General features: G+C 40.1%; 2 protein-coding genes and 1 non-coding gene across 5 annotated transcripts in view; 2 read left to right on the top strand and 1 right to left on the bottom strand.

Moving 5' to 3' along the window:
* The window catches only part of SPCS2 (signal peptidase complex subunit 2), a 29,932-nt gene extending 12,805 nt beyond the window's left edge, over positions 1 to 17,127 (top strand). Inside the window, exons 2-5 of one of the 2 annotated variants that reach the window (XR_007719201.1) lie at positions 3,003 to 3,095; positions 4,441 to 4,524; positions 4,917 to 9,097; positions 16,241 to 17,127. Coding sequence is in view for 1 of the 2 variants with exons in the window: in XM_050756486.1 (XP_050612443.1) it covers positions 4,441 to 4,524; positions 4,917 to 5,077; positions 8,963 to 9,097; positions 16,241 to 16,427 (567 nt within the window). In the remaining variant the exon portion in view is untranslated. The remainder of the gene's footprint in view (positions 1 to 3,002; positions 3,096 to 4,440; positions 4,525 to 4,916; positions 9,098 to 16,240) is intronic. The other variant, XM_050756486.1, reaches the window with a different exon arrangement.
* Positions 1 to 19,848, top strand: part of RPS3 (ribosomal protein S3) — a 735,956-nt gene that overhangs the window by 281,974 nt on the left and 434,134 nt on the right. The gene's annotated exons all lie outside the window — the stretch shown is intronic.
* LOC126936657 (U6 spliceosomal RNA) lies at positions 7,629 to 7,732 on the bottom strand. Its single transcript, XR_007719487.1, has one exon. It is a non-coding gene; the product is annotated as a U6 spliceosomal RNA (small nuclear RNA).

Here is a 19,848-nt window from a genome sequence, read left to right on the forward strand (position 1 = left end):
AGGCATTCAGGAAATGGTAGCTATGATTATATCTTCTGTCTGCCCTCCATCCCTTAAAAAAATTCTGTGAATAAGAACCAAGTGAGATCATTTTGAGCATGTCTACATTTGCTAAATTTAGACTGGAGAGTAACATTTTAGAGATCTTTTTCTTCCCTTTTTTTCTTTGTATTTAGACATAAAAAAAAAAAAAAAGCTATTGAGAGTATATTGTGTTCCAGGCTCTGAGAATACAAAAGTGTGTAGTCCCTGTTACCCAGTGAGGGAGATAATACATACAGTCAGGTAATCATGATGCAGTGTATTATATAGTTTTATATCATTAATAGCAACAGCAATAGCTAATTTTTATTAAGTACTTACTAGGTACTGTGCACTGTGCTATGTTTTATAATTACACTATTTACTTCTCATACCAACCTGTGAAATAGATACTTTCACCGTCTTTATTTTACAATTGAGCAAACTAATAAGGCTTTAGAACGGTTAAATTATTTGTCCAGTGCCTTCCAGTATTAAGTGGAAAAGTGAAGATTAAAATAAAGTAGCCTGACTCCATTCTCCCTTGGATAATAAGGATTCACTTATTGGGTAAGGAAAAAAAGCATTTGTCTGCATACATTTGTATTTAGTCTAAATCCAGTCAGTTTGTTTTTTGTTTTTTTGTTTGTTGGTTGGTTTGTTTTTTGAGATGGAGTCTTCCTCTGTTCACCCAGGCTGGAGTGTAGTGGCGCCATCTCAGCTCACTGTAACCTCCGCCTCCCGGATTCAAGCAATTCTCTTTCCTCAGCCTCCCAAGTAGCTGGGATTACTTAGCCTGGCTAAGTTTTGTACTTTTAATAGAGACGAGGTTTCACAATGTTGGCCAGACTGATCTCGAACTCCTGACCTCAAACGACCCATCTGCCTCAGCCTCCCAAAGTGCTGGGATTATAGGAGTGAGCCACTGCGCCTGGCCAAAACCAGTTAGCTTGTGATTTGAAGTACAGTACACCTTTAAGTATAAGGCCACAATCTGCTTTGGGATTGAGTTCAGGGATTAAGGCAAGTAAAAATAAATTTATATCACTGAAGAAGAGACAGTTTTATAATGAGACATGTATTTGTAATTTAGCCCTAAAGAATTTTGTTGGCCTGTCACTTACTAGTTGTATGGCACTTAACCTCTTTGAAGTCTCGTTTTCTAATCTGAAGAACATTGGTGTCTGGATTGAGGGTCTGCTTAGTGCTGCAATAAAAAGATGAGTGGCAATAGCAGTTTTACAGTGGGTGAAAATTGACCTGTGTAAGGGATATCATTTTGAAATTTTGGATACTGCCAACATAAAGAACTTTAATTTTTTCTAGATTTCCAGGAGGAAAGGTGTTCAACATAAATCACATCATTTATACAAACAGTTGAGGCACAGTGAGCCATTCTTATCACTGAGGGAATGTATTTATATCAGTGTAGGGAACTGTTTTATCAGCCAGCTTGTCAGATGCCAGCCAGGGGCCAACCTTGCAAACAAGCCTTGCCGAAGATGGCAGTCTTGGGCCCAGGTTCACTTATTTCTGCACACTGCCCTTCTTTGTAATTTATCCTGTGAGGTCCTACATAAAATAAACTAATTTTTGCTTTATCTATTACAAAAGGAAAGCAATTTGCACTTAGTGTTGAGGAAGACAAAAATGAGGCAAAAAAAAAAAAAAGATAGCTTCTAAAATACCCGAATTAGTAGTAGAGAGAACGTGAGGAGCAGCATACATTTTAGTTGATGAGCAATTTTTGAGCATGATGAGAAATAATAATCAGAAAAATCAGCCCCTAATAGCAACTCCCCTTTTTCCAGATGGTTCTCTGTACTGTACCAGGGACACTATTAGGTTCAAAATGGCCTATGTTTCCATAAAGTCAAATTATAACCTTTCTTGTGATTTCATGTAATTCACTGGAAATGTTTCTGTTCCACTTACTGAAGATTGCTTCTAGGTACCAGGCAGTGAAGTTATAGCTGAGGCTATTTCAATACATTGTAATGGCTGCTTCTGCATTTTATTCCCCCAAATTTTTAAGACATTATTTTCTGACTTATAAAGGCAAGTTTCTTTTCTGTGATGCAATGCAGGCAGTGAAGTGTGGCTAGGTGTCTGAGAATATGATTTCCCTGTTTTTGAATGACCCATAATTTTTAAATGACTTTATTCTGACTTTATTTCACAAATAATTCAAATGCTATGGTGGGTTTGGCTCTACAAGTTGGTTCTTTTGCATGTCTTCAAAGAGGGATTTACTTGACAGTGTAAATGAGCTATCTAGCTAGAAAGCCTGCTAATTTCTTTTTGGTTCAGTTTGCATCTTTAAAATTAGGTGTCATGTTTGATTTGTAGGCTGGCAGTCAATATTGCAGTATGCTGCCATGAGTAGTTTTCTCGAAGAAAAACACTTGCTTTTACAAGGCACCAAGGGAAAAAAAAACTTGATTGACTTTTAATCACTTTAAGTATGGCTATTTTTAGCTCATGTTATTTTTCCCAACAAACTTCACAGAACGGGTTTTCTTTTTTTTTTTTTTTTTTTTTTTTTTTTTTGAGACGGAGTCTCGCTCTGTCGCCCAGGCTGGAGTGCAGTGGCCGGATCTCAGCTCACTGCAAGCTCCGCCTCCCGGGTTTACGCCATTCTCCGTCTCAGCCTCCCGAGTAGCTGGGACTACAGACGCCCACCACCTCGCCCGGCTAGTTTTTTGTATTTTTTAGTAGAGACGGGGTTTCACCGTGTTAGCCAGGATGGTCTCGATCTCCTGACCTCGTGATCCGCCCGTCTCGGCCTCCCAAAGTGCTGGGATTACAGGCTTGAGCCACCGCACCCGGCCTTCTCTTTTGTATAATAATATATAGAATCACAGTTAAAAAATCAAAGTTGATGAATTATATTTCTGTAGTTGTTTAAAATCTTTACAATTATTTTTATCCTACTTCTTATTTTATTTTTTATTGTTTATTTATTTATTTATTTTTTCCAGAGACAAGTTCTCACTATATTGCCCAGGCTGGAGTGGAACTCCTGGGCTCAAGCTGTTCTCCCACCTCAGCCTCCCAAGTATCCGGGACGGCAGGTACTCACCACTGCCATCTCTTTATTTCTTATAGGCATTATCTTTGTACTTGTGCTCAATCCAAAAGATAAATATGACATTCTCTGTCTTTCCATAAAATAATCCATTCTAAATCCAAATGAATTTTGGATTGCTTGCTGGTTTGTGATTTTTATGGAATATAATATTTGTTCACTTGATCTAAAAAATTAAGAGTTGGCCATTAATGTTCTATAAAAAAAACCAGGTTTATCAGATTATTTGTAGCACCCTGTTCCTCTTAAGCTACATTTACTTAAATACTTGAATTTGAGAAAATTTTTTACTATGTAATACATTCATATGGTTAAAAAATTTTAAAGGCACACGTAAGTAGTCTTACTCCTCCCCATATTTCTCTTACTCCTCCCCATAAGATATCTGGATGTACCGTAGTTTGTTTAACCAATCCCCTTGTAAATGAGCATTCGAGTTACTTCCAGCTTTTCACTATTACAGACAATGCTGCAGTGAGTAGCCTTGTATATCATTTCACATGTATTCAGTTATAGAAACATTCCCAGAAGTGGGAAGCTGAATTCAGGGTGCTAAATTGGCATTCGTAGGTGCTGTAACATTTTGAACTTCTACATGAGCAGTGAGTGAGAGAATTATTTGCCTCTGAATAGTAGTGTTTGAGAAACTTTCTAAACCTCTATAGATAAAGGAAATAGAAGCAGAGTTTGTCCACTCAACTCATGATGGGACTGAGTCTGGGACTTGGTTTGTAATTTAAAATTTAGTGTTGTTTCCAACAGGCTATACTGGAATTGCTGTCTTAAAGTTAAGACATGCTGGTAAAATAATAAAAGTTGTTAGCTGACAAAGTGATATTAAAGGAGATCCTCCCCATTTTGTTAGTGTCTGTAAATTCATGTATCTGTATTTTGTGAGTTTTGTGGTCAGAGAAGGAAAGCATGAATAAATAGAGTAATTTTCTATACTCACATTTGGGTAAAATGAAGGTGGGATATGCAAGTTTACACTTACAGTCTCTGCAGCCCATATACGTGTTCTGGTTCTGGGGTTGTTTTTATATTCTCTGCATGGAGACTGGCAATGTCAACATCACATGAGTACCACCTGACTCTGGTTACCTCATCTATTTTAATTGTTTGGTCTTTTTTGTTTGCTTGTTTTTAACTGCTTCTTGCAGGGCTACCCCATAGGAGTGTGCCCAGAATAGCCTGTTTTGTCTTTTAGTTCTGCAACATCAGAAGACAAAGAGTAAATATTATGTGTGCATGAGAGATGCTCTTAAAAAGTGGTTCATTTTACCTTCAGTAAGAGGCCTAGTTTCTTGATGCACAACTTTTCTGTTTTACAGTGGAAGATAGATGATAAGCCTGTAAAAATTGACAAGTGGGATGGATCAGCTGTGAAAAACTCTTTGGATGATTCTGCCAAAAAGGTACTTTCTTGAGGAGGGGTTGGTTAGTATCTATACAGCTGATGGCCATCTCTCCTGGAAAATCTTTTCCTTTTGTAACTTGGAGTGACCTTAGTTTTCAGTGTTAGAAATTGAGTCAGAAAGCAGTTTCTAAAATTTCTCACAGAAAAAGTCAGAAGAACATTTTAGCTGTGGGAAAAGTTGAGTTTAAAGTTTGTATATGAGGGATTGATGAACTTTTTCTCTTGGTTCTTTATAGAAGACTTGAGTCTTATTTGTTTGGTGTGGTAAAATCCCAACTGGAGGGAACTTCTTGGTAATTCATAGATTCTTTTATCATGGAAATCAAGAATAAAAGCAGATACTGGGAAGGAAGTATTCCTATTAGCTTGATTCCTTCTTTTTCTCACCAGGTACTTCTGGAAAAATACAAATACGTGGAGAATTTTGGTCTAATTGATGGTCGCCTCACCATCTGTACAATCTCCTGTTTCTTTGCCATAGTGGCTTTGATTTGGGATTATATGCACCCCTTTCCAGAGTCGAAACCCGTTTTGGCTTTGTGCGTCATATCATATCCTTTATGCCCAGGTTTGTTTTCTAGTGACCATTTTAAAAAATCTGCTGATGCTTCTCCCTACAAAAAACAAAACAGACTTTCATGTTAGGGCTTGCTAATGTTAGAATTTAATATTATGAGCTGTGATGTTTATCTAGTAAACATCTATCATTTTATATAGTAACTGTCCTTGATATTTTATGTTTAGTATGGTTATTTTATCGTAATTCATTTTTGTTATTAATGTAGAGGTTATTATCCTAATATGAGCACTTAATAGCAAAACACATAGTAATCGTGAACCCAGCTCTTCTCATTTCTAGCCCAGAACTTTTTCCATTAGATGTGGCTGCTTCAAATTAGGAAAGGAACTGATTTTGGAGACTCAGATCTGTATCAGGTTTACTTGAAGCTGAGGAGCTGAACTGGAAATTAGCATGAGACACAAGTGTGACTTGTATTATAGTGGAATTAAGAACTTATTCTGGAGCTAGAGAATGTGGGTTTGAAATCCAAGGTATTTGTGATCTTGTGCTAATGAAAATTTACTTATTTTTGAAATGATTTGAATACCACTCATTTATAAATATGGGTAGCATTCAGAATTATCATGAAGATTAAATGAGAGATTTTATATTGTATTTGATATATAATCATTTCCTTTCCCCTCTTTTTTATGATAAATATAAGATCATGGTCGTTGCCTACCCAGTTGATTTTTTTTTCTCAAGAAGTTGAATATAAAGAACTTAATTAAGGCCGGGCACAGTGGCTCACGCCTGTAATCCCAGCACTTTGGGAGACCAGGGCGGGCGGATCACGAGGTCAGGAGATCAAGACCACCCTGGCTAACACGGTGAAACCCCGTCTCTACTAAAAATACAAAAAATTAACCAGGCATAGTGGCGGGCGCCTGTAGTCCCAGCTACTCCGTAGACTGAGGCAGGAGAATGGCGTGAACCCAGGGGGCGGAGCTTGCAGTGAGCCGAGATCACGCCACTGCACTGCAGCCTGGGCAACAGAGTGAGACTCTGTTCCCCGCCCCCCCCCCCAAAAAAAAAAAAGAACTTAATTATACTTCACTATTAAAACAGATAATTTTGGTAGGCAGTTTACTTTTTTAAACAATGTTACCACTACCTAAATTTTTTTTTTTTTTTTGAGACTGGGTCTTACCCTGTCACCCAGGCTGAAGTACAATGGTGTGATTATGACTCACTGCAGCCTCAGCCTCCTGGCTCAAGCAGTTCTCCTACCTCAACCTCCTGAGCAGACAGGCACATGCCACCATGCCTACCTAATTTTTAAATTTTTTACAGAGACAAGGTCCCACTATGTTGCCTAGGCTGGTGTCAAAACTCCTGGGCCCAAGCAGTCCTCCCAAAGTGCTGGTATTACAGGCATAAGCCACTGTGCCCAGCCAACCTGAAATATGTTTTAAAACTTCATGTTGGAGATTTATCTTCAGAGGCAGTTAGCAAACCTCTAATAAAGCAGATCCTAGTCAAAAATTGTATTATCCAGTTTGCCCTACATAGCCCCCAGAAGTGGTACCAGGTGATCCTTGACTCCTTCCAGTCATCAGATTAATCATCCCAGTGTGAATTTTTCACCGTTGAGGCAGTTCAAAAGAATAATAGTCTATAGGTTCTAGAGACAGTTCCCAGGGGAATTCCAAAGCGATTTGAAAATGATAGCAATCTTGTTACAAACATCTGGCCTCCCAGAACTACCTTGATGGTAATTCATTTGTTTGGTTATATTTGTTTAATAAAACAAGGTCTTATTTTTAGTCATATCAGTTTTATTTATAATAGTAGGGACTACATTATAAATATTTTCTGTGGCATCGTGGCTCATGCCTGTAATCCCAACACTTTGAGAGGCCAAGGTGGGCGAATTGCTTGAGCCCAAGAGTTCAAGGCCAGCCTCAGCAACGTGGAGAAGCCCTGTCTCTACCAAAAATACAAAAATTAGCTGGGCGTGGTGGTGCATGCCTGTAGTCCAGTTACTTGGGAGGCTGAGGCACAAGAATCACTTGAATCCAGGAGGCGGAAGTCACAGTGAACCGAGATCCACTACTGCACTGCAGCCTGGGCGACAGAGCAAGACTCTGTCTCAAAATAAATAAAGTAATTAGATAAATTAAAAATAAATTAGCTGGGAGTGGTGACGCACACCTATAATCCCAGCTACTCAGGAAGCTGAGATGGGAGGATCACTTGAGCCTGGGATGTTGAGGCTGCAGTGAGCTGAGATCGTGCCACTGTACTCTAGCCTGGGTGACAGAGTGAGACCCTATCTCAAAAAAAAAAAAAAAAAATTCTTCTGTATCATAGACTACATATATCCTTCATCTCTAAATCTCATGATAATTCTAAAATATCAGTATTATCCCAGTTTTAAAGGTAAGGATACTAAGACTTGGGCAAGGAAGTTATTTGTTATGATTATACTGATTAAAGGCCAAGATTTAAATCTAGGATTATCTCTACTCTGAAGTCCATATACTTTGCACTATATTTTCCTGCCTTTCCTGTTCATGAAATTTATCTTTTTTAACTCTTTTTTAATGGAATGCTTCATGAATTTGCCTGTCATCCTTGTGCTAGGGCCATGCTAATCTCTGTATCATTCTAATTTTAGTATATGTGCTGCTGAAGCGAGCACTGTTCATGAAATTTATTTTTATTTTATTTTATTTTTATTTTTTGAGACAGGGTCTCACTTTGTCGCCCAGGCTGGAGTGCAGTGGCACGATCTTGGCTCACTACAACTTCTGCCTCCCGGGTTCAAGTGATTCTCCTGCCTCAGCCACACAAGTAGCTGGGATTATGGGCCTGCACCACCACATCCAGCTAAATTTTTTTGTTTTTTGTTTTTTGAGATGGAGTCTTGCTCTGTCACACAGGCTGGAGCACAGTGGCACGATCTCGGCTCACTGCCACCCTGCAACCTCCACCTCCTGGGTTCAAGCCATTCTCATGCCTCAGCCTCCTGAGTAGCCAGGACTACCGGCATGTACCACCATGCCCGGCTAATTTTTGTATTTTTAGTAGAAACATGGGGTTTCACCATATTGGCCAGGCTCGTCTTAAACTCCTGACCTCAAGTGATCTGCCCACCTCAGCCTCCCAAAGTGCTGGGATTACAGGCGTAAGCCACCATGCCTAGCCTTAATTTTTGTATTTTTAGTAGAAATGGAATTTCCCATTGTTCCCTTTTGGCCAGGCTGGTCTCAGACTGCCTGCCTCGGCCTCCCAAAGTGCTGGTATTATAGGTGTGAGCTATCGTGCCCAGCCTTGTTTCTGAAATTTAAATGGCACAGTGTACACAAAGCTCTCATGCTAGTTTTTGGCAAACTGTAAGTGCTTATTATATATGGTACTTAATACTGTCAAAAACAATATAATAATAAGTCTATGTGCATACAGGAAGTAATTGTAGTACTATTTGACATACTCTCCTATAGTGAACTATTTGGGTCACTTTTCTTCTCTTCTTATAACCCTTAAAATCAGTTGAACATGGTCAAGTCCACTGGGACTATTAGTTGTTTTTTATAAAGAAATAAGCACTATTATGACAAAGTCTTGACAAACTAAGTATCTTATTATACATGTTGTCTTTGAACATAAAGATGAGAGCTAGTTTATGCTCTGTACCTTTTTCTTTTCTTCCATTTTGAGATGTTCGCAGAATTAACCAGAGAGAACCTTGTTTCTCTTGGTACATAAACATAAGGATGAAAATGAAATAGCTAAATTTTCAGTGTTTTTGCAGCAAGACAAAGCTGTCTTCTTTAGGACTATCATTATGAAAGTTTTTATATCTCTTGCTTGTCAATTTGTGTTACTTCTCTTTTATATTTGGGTATTTTTCCCTTAACTTTATTTGAACCTATTTTGTGATGATGGGGATTCTGACCATTTATACCTCATATAAGGAGAAGAGCATCTTTCTCGTGGCCCACAGGAAAGATCCTACAGGAATGGATCCTGATGATATTTGGCAGCTGTCCTCCAGTCTTAAAAGGTATGACTATCTTCACAGATTTTTCAATCCTGGTGTTGGATTTGCCCTGGCATGTTATCATTATCAACAGAAGACTTATTATGTGCCTACTCTACATGGATCATAGGGCTAGTCATATAAAATGAAGAAAGGAGTGTGAATGATCTAGAAGGTTTGTCCTAGCTCTGTAGTTCTGAGATTGCATTATCACAGAAATGCTCTGAGGATAAACTGTGGGAGAAAGTGCTTTGGTGGAAGAATGAAGAATGATTCTTTTTCCTGTGGCCAGTTAACAGAGACGATTAAGTGTACAAAACTATAAAGGCCAAAGATGAGAGATCAGTTATCTTTGAAGAACTCCATTAGCTTCTGTGTCTTCTATGATCCTGTCTTCTCTCCATGAATACAGTCAAGAATCTCTGGAGCAGTGCACTGGGCAACTCAAAAAAAGCACAATCTACAGTCTATTTCTGACCAGTGTTAGGTAAAACTTTGTGCAGCTGACACACATGTGTTTTGTAGGTACCAAGAACTACGTTCGTGTTCCAGTTCAGTTTCTTTCTAGCTGTATAACTTTGGGTAAATCATATAAATTATCAGGTTTAGTGGGGTCAAAAATGATGTCTAGAGTTTCTGGGAAGATGAAATACCAATTATAATAATAGCAAATGTTTATTGAACATTTACTATATGTTGGGTATTCTGCTAAATGCATTATCTCATTTAGATTTTAGAACACTCATTTTATAGATAAGAATACAGGCCCAAAGGTTAAATCAACTCTTCCAGTATCATATAGCCCAAAAGTGGTAGAGCAGGAATTCCAGCCCAAGTTTGAAACCAGAATTCATACTCGTAGTCACTATCTTAAAAACATATTATACTTAACTAGTGCATAATAGCCCCACAAATTATAAGTACAATTATTTACATATGAAATTAAGTGTAGCATCTGTGCTGTACAGGCTCTCTCATTGCCAACTTGTAGAGGCGCCTATGAGAAAGGGAAGCAGACCTTCATTCTGTTGTTGCAGCTGAGTCCTTGCTTATCTCCTAACAGGGGCTTCGAGCTGCCCTTTGGCCTCAGCCATCATAATCTGCATCGTCTACCAGGCCACTGAAGCAGAGTTGCAGAATTCTAAAACTTAGCGGCATTGTAATTTCATTATTTTTATTCTGACTTTTGTATTTTTTAATAACTTTTATATAATTCACCTACCATACATTTCACCCATTTAAAGTGTACAGTTCACAAGTTTCTAGTGTATTTACAGATATTTGCAACCATTATTACAGTCAATTTTAGAGCATTTTCATCACCTCAAAAAAAAAAAAACCTCTGTACTCTAGCTAATCACTTCCCTATCCTTCCGCTTCCCTGAGCCCTGGGCAACCACCAGTCTACTTTCTCTGTTCTCTCTTATGGACATTTTATATGAATGGAATCATACAATATGTGGTCTTTTATAACTAGGTTCTTTCACTTAGTGCCATTACTTCCTATATATACTGCACACGAGGTTCATTCATGTTGTAGCATGTACCAGTACTTTATTCCTTTCTTTGGTCAAGCAATATTCCATTTTGTTTATCCATTTGTTAGTTGACAGACATTTGGGTTGTTTCTACTTTTTGGCTATTATGAATAATGTTGCTATCCATATTTGTGTACATGTTTTTAGGTAGACATGTTTTCATTTCTCTTGGGTAGTACACCTAGGAGAAGACTTACTAGATCGTATGGTAACTCTTTTTGTTTGAGGAACTGCCAGACTGTTGTCCAAAGTGGCTGCCCTATTTTACAATGTCACTAGCAGTGTACAAGGGTTCTGATTTTTTCACGTTTCCTACTATTTTTACCAACTGCCATATTTTTGGTGGAGTGGAAGTGTGAACGTTCTTGCTTTGTTCCCCACTTTCTGCTGATGTCCTCCCCCTCCCCCACCTCACAGACGGATTTAGTAGCTTAACAGTGGCTGATTCTGATGTCTTATTCCCACTGCCAGGTCACGTGATGTGAAAATGGCAATGAAAGGTTTCACAGACTACCAGTTGCCATGTGCAGACAGCACAAGCTATGTGACTTTCTCGCAAAAAGTGATTTTGTGACTCCCCAGCATATTCATTATACAGTCTAAACTCCTTCAGCATATGAAGTGTTACAGCATTCATCTCCTAGTGACATCTCCAGCTTTCTTTTATGCCCCTCTCAAAATCCATTCTCTCACTCTGGCAATATTATGGAATTTGCAAGATGCTAAGTTATCCAAGTTTCCCAGTGACCCCGTACCTTTAAACATGTTCTTCTCTCTGGCTTAGCTATCTTTCTGTAACCTGGCTCACTCCTACTTCCAAGAAGCCTTCCCTGACATGCCTTAGTTTAAATTAGGTGGTCCTGGTTATTCTTTTTTTTTTTTTTGAGATGGAGTTTCACTCTTGTCACCCAGGCTGGAGCACAATGATGCGATCTTGGCTCACTGCAACCTCCATCACCTGGGTTCAAGCAATTCTCCTGCCTCAGCCTCCTGAGTAGCTGTGATTACGGACCCACGACCACACCCAGCTAATTTTTGTATTTTTTGTAGAGATGGGATTTTACCATGTTGGCCAGACTGGTCATGAACTCCTGACCTCAAGTGATCCCCTAGCCTCCGCCTCCCAATGTGGTGGGATTACAGGCATGAGCCACCACGCCCAGCCCGTCCTAGTTATTCTTAAAAGCATTTTATGCTTACCTCTGTTAGTTACCACATGGAGCTATAATTATTTACTGTCTGTGTCTACTCCTGGGCCTGCCCCCCTCCTCCAAAGCGTGAGCTCCTTTACCATTCACTATACACTAGAAACCTAAGCCCAGGTGGGACTTTCTCACTTACCCCTTGGTAACCAGACCCAGCCGAGGGCCTGGCGTGGCATGTTTTGTTATGTGAATGATTGACGTTCATCTGAGCTGGGCAGCAGCCATGACCTCCTAATTAGTCTCTGCCTGCAGCCAAGTCATTGTCAGCCATCCACAAAGTCCCCTATAACCTAGCCGTCTCTGTGAACATTCCCTTCTCTTTCTTGCCCTAAGTGAAACTGGACCATAACCCCTGAGGACGTAATTCCTCTGCAGACTGCAAGTGGTGGCTGATGTTTCTCTCACAGCCTTCATTACTCTGGTACTACAGGTAGAGATGGGTCTCCCCTTTGCAGCTTCCAATGCCTCCTCTTCCCTAAACCGCCCCCCGCCCTTTGAATGCATGTCATCACATTGTGCCACTTCTATGCCTCTTCCTTGCAGTTAAATACAGACCTGCTCTTTTGAAGATAATTCCTGGCTCATTGGCACTCTCTAACATTTGTCCTTTCATAAGTCTTGGTGATTGCCATATTCACATAGATGATTATTCTAGTAATTTGGCCTCTTAGTTTTACTTCCTTCTTCCCATTATCCTGTTTTCTATCATGTCTTAAACACTGACTTTCATAGACATACCCTAGTAGACCTTGCAATTACTAAGAACAAACTACGTTCAATAATTTCAGTTTTAAGTGTCCCACCCTGACCATTGCTTCCTGTTATTCTAATTTATTTCCTTCTAGTTCTCTTGTCACAGCATTTCTTCTGCCCCAGCGGTATCTGTAACCCACTTCACTTCCTCCTTACCTGGCTTAGATTCCATGACACTTCTGTAGTCCAGTTACTCTCTCCCTGTCCTGGAGGATCTTTCATATCTTCCCTATCCTCAAACCTCCTAGGCCTCCTCCCCTATCTTTACTGTCAGTATTTTGTTGTTGGGAAGATAGAAGCCATCATAAGTCTACCATCACTACTTACCTACTTCCAAGTACCTATCTAAGACCTTCCCTCCCTGGTCTATGGGATTCTATCCCTTCTCCTTTACTTGATGTTTCCCTCTGCTGGATCATTCCGTCTGACATACATATATACTGTAATTTCTCCCAACTAAAAAAAAAGTTTTCTTTCCCCTTCTGCTCCTCAGACAGTCTCCTCATTTCTCTACCCTCCTTTTCCTTTTGTGCTATCACCTGGATCTGCTCTTGTCTTCTCTTTTCTCCTCTTACTTGACCTGTCAGCAGCATTTGACATAGCTAATTACCCTTACCTTGTAATACTTTTTTTTTTTAACTGGGCTCCTCGGATACCACACGCTTCTAATTTTCTTCTTACCTTAATGTCTGTTCCTCAGTCTCCTTTGTGATTCTTCATCTCCCATTTGTTTTACATTTGAAATGCCACCGGGGCTTGTTCTGGAACCTCTTCTCTATGATGAAGATCTCTAAATTTGTATTTTCATCCTTGATCTCTTCTCTGAACTCTAAATATATTCCGGCATTCTGTTTGATGTTGGATCCCAATAGGCATCTCAAAGTCAACATGTCCAAAACCTTACTCATCTTTGCCTCGTCCAAACCTGCCCTCAGTTTTCCCACTTCAATAAATGGCAGTGCTGTCCTTACAGAGCTCTGGAGTCATTTTGACTCCTCTTTCTCAGTCCTTCTGTCAGAAAATCCTGTTCGCTGTACCATCTAAATGTATTGTCTAACCATTTACCATCTCTGCTGCTACCATTCTCTGTCACATAAGTTACTATAATTATGTTCTTTGTTTGTTTGTTTTTTTGTTTTTTTGAGACGAAGTCTCACACTTTTGTCCAGGCTGGAGGGCAGTGGCGCGATCTCGGCTCACTGCAAGCTCCACCTCCCACGTTCACGCCATTCTCCTGCCTCAGCCTCCCAAATAGCTGGGACTATAGGTGCCTGCCACCACGCCCTGCTAATTTTTTGCATTTTTAATAGAGACAGGGTTTCACCATGTTAGCCAGGATGGTCTTGATCTCCTGACCTCGTCATCCACCCACCTTGGGCTCCCAAAGTGCTGGGATTACAGGCGTGAGCCACGGTGCCCAGCCTACTGTAATGATGTTCTAATGGACTTCTGCAGCCCTCTCCCCACCCATAGTCTATTCCCAGGACGGCAAGCAAAGTGATCATTTTGAAACATAATCAACTCAGTCTTTTGCTCAAAACTCTCTCAGAGAAATCGCCAGAATCCTGAGGATGGCCTGGAAGTCCATACATGTCTATTCTCTGTACTTCACACACCTATGCAAACATACCCCTCATCTCCTATGGCTCTCATCCTCTCCCACTTCATTCTGTTCACATTACGCCCCTTTCTGTTCTTAAGACATTTCAGGCATGTTCTTGCCTCAGGGCCTTTGCACTTGCTGTTGCTTTTGCCTGGAGCATTCTTTTTCCAGAGAGCTTGTTCTCTTACCTTTCTTGGCTCTGCTCAAACATCTGCTTAGTGAAGGTTTTTCTGCCCACCTATTTAAGAGAACATCTTATTTTTTTATACTGTCTGTTCCCTACACACACTGAAATGAAAGTCCCAAAAGGCAGACATTTATATTATGTTCACTGCCATACATTCTTACCATCTAAAACTGCCTGACCCATATAGGTAGGCTTAATAAATATCTTAATTAATGAACATTTCTAAAATGTGTCAGGTCACAACTCATCAGTTCATGGACTGCCACCAAAGCCATGTACCTGCCAATAAAACTGGGCACAGAAATCTAAAAATTACTGTGATATCAATTAGTAGCAGTTGGTCAGAACTTGAGAAAATCTTTTGAGGTGTTGAAAATAGTTAAAGGAACTTCACGACTAGCTCTCCAAGTTGGGAGTTACTGCCTAGACCAGCAATTACTGAGGAGCTGTGATCTTTTGAGCACTAGTTAATGATAGGCACTGTTTTAGTTATGACAGTAATCCTAAAAGCAGATGGAAGTTCTCCCATTTTAAACATGCAGAAATAGAGCCTCAAGAAACTGCTTCATCTAAAGATAATACTAGCTTAACAATCCACTGAACATGTCCCAATAAATGGAAACAGGGTGGGGGATGTCAGCCTACCAGTAATTGGTGTCATTAAACCCTCTTGAATGGATGGACATAGTAATGGCCTTCAGGGTACCTTAAAGTATAGATAAGGAGTCTCTGGAGTTCATTTAGTAAAGCAGTTAGCATCCCTGGCCTGTGATCAGAGTAAAACCTGGAGCTAGATTGATTACAGAGTGTAAGGACTAGACACCCTGGGATTGGAGAGCATCCTTGAAAGCAAGGGTTCTTCATTTATTTATAAAAATTTGATTGCCTACTAGAAACCCAGCTAAGAGTATGAAACGAGACAAAAATCTTTGCTCAAGAATCTCCTAGACAATCCTGATTCAAGCACCAGAAACAAAGGGAAAAGAAACCTCCCAGTCTAGTGAAGAACATAGTACACATCATGTCAACAGATAGGTAATTTTCTTGATACCATAGTATCCTATTATGAGGCCTGGCATATGATAGGAGGTCAGTATTTGAGTTGAATGTTGATTGATGGTGCTGTGGAAGACAGAGGAGACACATCTGACCCAGATTGGGAGGCTTTCCCAGAAAAGTTTATGCCCAAGTGTAGTGTTAACAAATAAGGGCCGGGCGCGGTGGCTCAAGCCTGTAATCCCAGCACTTTGGGAGGCCGAGATGGGTGGATCACGAGGTCAGGAGATCGAGACCATCCTGGCTAACACGGTGAAACCCCATCTCTACTAAAAAATACAAAAAACTAGCCGGGCGAGGTGGCGGGCGCCTGTAGTCCCAGCTACTCAGGAGGCTGAGGCAGGAGAATGGCGTGAACCCAGGAGGCGGAGCTTGCAGTGAGCCGAGATCCGGCCACTGCACTCCAGCCTGGGCGACAAAGCGAGACTCTGTCTCAAAAAAAAAAAACAAAAAAAACAAATAAGAACTTGTCAGGTGAGACAGGGGAGAAGAGTCTTCTAGGAAGACCTATCTAGCATGGCAAATACAAAGTCCAGAGATGGGAGAAGATGGTCCACATGGCTTAAAAGTCTACAGCAAGGTAAAGGAGGTACACAGTAATTAAAGCAGGAAAGATATATCAACACCTAAGAATCAGAACTAGTATCTTGAAGAGTTAGGAACCCTGGGGTTTTGTTTTTGTTTTTGCTTTTAAAGGATGTGTTTGTTCCCTGTATCACCGGTGCCCAACTTACTCCTTTTCTTCGGAATCACTTGGTGCCGTATTGTTACTGGTTGAATCTCTGTGTTTGGTTTTTGATTTGTTATCTTTGCCCCCATGCTTAGGTTTGATGACAAATACACCTTGAAGCTGACCTTCATCAGTGGGAGAACAAAGCAGCAGCGGGAAGCTGAGTTCACCAAGTCCATTGCTAAGTTTTTTGACCACAGTGGGACACTGGTCATGGATGCATATGAGCCTGAAATATCCAGGCTCCATGACAGTCTCGCCGTAGAAAGAAAAATAAAATAGCCAATTCTAAAAGTAGCCCTCTTTCTGCTGGATCTTGCTGAATTACTGGCTTGCGGGGTGGGGGAGATAAAAAGAACTTAAAATGGGTAAAGTAAGAAATGTTTAAAAGTCCCTGTTTTGTCCTGAAATTTTAGTCTATTCTGGATAAATAGGATTTTCTGACACAGATATGAGAAGTTGTAGCTCTGATGTCTAGCTGTAGTCTCCTTGATCTGCTGATTACATTATTTTAATTTGCTTTTCTGGGAAAGTAGTTTTGCTAAAAGCTGTACAGATGTTTTCTTTTGTACCTAGCATACTTTATATAGTATAGCTTTGGGCCATGTAGCATTTTAAGACTGAATTTTAAAAAATTATTAATCTGTTGCTGACTCTGTTAATTCCTATTTCAATATGTGTTTCCTTGAAGAATTCAGGATACAACGTCTTGTGTATGACAGCTTTCCTTCACACACTATTTTTGTGGGTGTGTATATATCTGATTTGGGGAGAATTTAAAAAAAACATAGCTTTTTAATTTGTTTGAAACAGACTTTCTGCCTGTTACATTTTGTGCTTTTAACCAGTTAAAGAAGCCAATGGCATTTTAGTTTTATATTGTGTTTTCCACTAGTATATCCCTGTTGATTTGTTTGTGCCTTTTATTAACTGCCATTTTCTAAAATTTTTTTCAATAAAAGGAAGGAAGATGTGAAAAAAATGAGTCATAGTCTTGATGGAGAGAACAGAGAAACGAGTGTTAACATCTTTCTACTATAGGTTTTTTTCGTTTTTAGGCTATTTTACCTGTCAGAGACCCCTGAGAACCTGTAGCTGAGGAACTCTTAGCTTTCCAGTGATAACAACAATAACAACATTCTGTACTTATTTTGTGTCAGAAATGCTCCAAGTACTTTACATGTGTTAATAATGCTCACAGCAATATTAGGTACTGTTATTATCCCCATTTTACACATGAGGAAGCTGAGATACAAAAGTTAAATAATTGTCACACAGCTAGTGATAGAACTGGGATTCAAACCTGCGGAGTCTGGCTTCAGAGTTTGTGGTCCTGCAGAGACAAAACAGCAGTTTTTCCAGTGTTTTCCCAGTATGGTCAGAGAAGACCTGGGTGCTTGCCAAGATCCTTTGACCTTTAGGAATATTTCCCTGCAGATTTACAAAACATCAGTTCCGGCTGAGCCTAGTCCCCAACACTATATTTAGTTTGTAAGAAATTACCATTATCGCACTTCCTGTTTGTCTTGGGAAGGTTGTCCTATCTCACACCACATAGTAGGGAATTGTGAACAACACTGGACAGAAAGTTAAAGCCTTGGATTCTGTACTCTTCATTCCTATAAACCTTGGGTAAGTTGCAGAATTCTCTCTGAGCTTCCGGTTTCTGCTTCCTTTCCCTCCCACAAGGTGATAATCCTAATCCGTGAGCTTCTTAAGGTTTTTGAAAGCATGTAACCAGATAAGTGTATTTTTACAATGGAGGAGTTACAGTCATCTTGGTATTTGTGGGAGATTGGTTCCAGGAGCCCCAAGCATACCAAAATCCAAGGATGCTCAAGTCCCTTATATAAAATGTGTAGTGTATTTGCATATAACCCATACACATCCTCCCATATACTTTTAATCACCTCTGGATTACTTATAATACCTAATACAATGTAAATGGTATGTAACTAGTTATACTGTATTGGTTTTTTATTTATATTTTTTGTTATTTTTTAAAATATATTTTTAATCCATGGTTGGTTAAATCTGTAGATATAGAGGGCCAACTGTACTGTTAGACACAGGGGTCTCAAGGCTTGCAGATAGAGACAGTGAATAACCCTCTCCATGATGATCCCTTAGAGTTCCCCCAATATGCTTTTTTCTTTACATGTACATGCAAATATGTATCTCCACATACACTTTTTTTTAACAAAAATTGAATTATATTGATATATGTCCTGTAATTTGTGTTTTAAACTTAATATGTCTTAGGCATTTTCCCTGTGTGTGTGTATAATGCAGCTATTAAAAATGAGTCTGAGGCCAGGCATGGTGGCTCATGCCTTTAATCCCAGCACTTTGGCAGGCCAAGACAGGTAAGTCACACCTGAGGTCAGGAGTTCAAGACCACCCTGGCCAACGTGGTGAAACCACATCTCTACTAAAAATACAAAACATTAGCTGGGCATGGTGGTGGTGGTAGATGCCTGTAATCCCAGCTACTTGGGAGGCTGAGGCAGGAGAATGGCTTGAACCAGGAGGTGGAGGTTGCGGTGAGCTGAGGTTTCATCCCTGCACTCCATCCCGGGCAACAAGAGCAAAACTCTGTCTCAAAAAAAAAAAAAAAAAAAAAAGTCTGACATACATATATAAAAGAAACTGTCCTAAAATGCCACAAGTGCAAAGGCAGGGGACCAATTGCAACAAGTAGCTGGGGTGATAACCCCTGTGTGTGTGTATATATAGGTCACATAGGTCAGTTTCTTTTTCTTTTTTTTTTTGAGACAGAGTCTTGCTCTGTCACCCAGGCTGGAGTGCAGTGGCGCAATCTCGGCTCACTGCAAGCTCTGCCTTCCGGGTTCATGCCATTCTCTTGGCTCAGCCTCCTGAGTAGCTGGGACTACAGGCGTGTGCCACCAAGCCCAGCTAATTTTGTTGTATTTTTAGTAGAGTCGGGGTTTCACCGTGTTAGCCAGGATGGTCTCGATCTCCTGACCTTGTGATCTGCCCGCCTCGGCCTCCCAAAGTCCTGGGGTTACAGGCATTAGCCACCACGCCCGGCCAGGTCAGTCTCATTTTTAATAGCTACATAATATTCATAGTATAAGTGTTTTTACTTTAATTCCCTATTGATCATAATTTTTCCCCAGTTTTTTTCAGTATTCCAGGAAGGAGTGTGGATTGAAGAGAGGGGAAACAAATGGGTCCTCAAATGAGAAACGAGAAACCTGGGCTGTTGGCAACTTTTTTCTAATTTGTGACCTTGAATACATCCTATTCCTTTTCTAGGGTGAAGTCTTTTGTTAAAAAAAAGTTTGAGAGAATGTATTCTTTTGAGATTATGAAAACTCCTTACCCCCTGGGAAATATAAAACATCTCTTAATGATTACAAAAAAATGTTGGGTGCCATATCCCCAAAAGGTGCCTATAAGCCCCACTTGAGACTTCTTGGACTACATGGATCTCTTTTAAGGTTTTTCCCTGACTCCAGAAACCAGTTGAAGCAGTTTAGGTTTGCTGAAGAAGTGAGTTATCAGCCCAGCTACATGTTGCAATTGGTCCCCTGTCTTTTCACTTGTGGCATTTTAGAAGTGTCTCATCACGTGAACAAAAAGTACCCTCTGCAAGCTCAAGCCTAAGCAAGGGCACACTTTGTAGAGCTGCGGAGCGCCTCTGGCCAGCTTCTGACACATGCATCTACTGAGTGGCCAC

This window comes from Macaca thibetana, chromosome 14 (genome assembly GCF_024542745.1).
Source record: "Macaca thibetana thibetana isolate TM-01 chromosome 14, ASM2454274v1, whole genome shotgun sequence".
NCBI lineage: Eukaryota > Metazoa > Chordata > Mammalia > Primates > Cercopithecidae > Macaca > Macaca thibetana.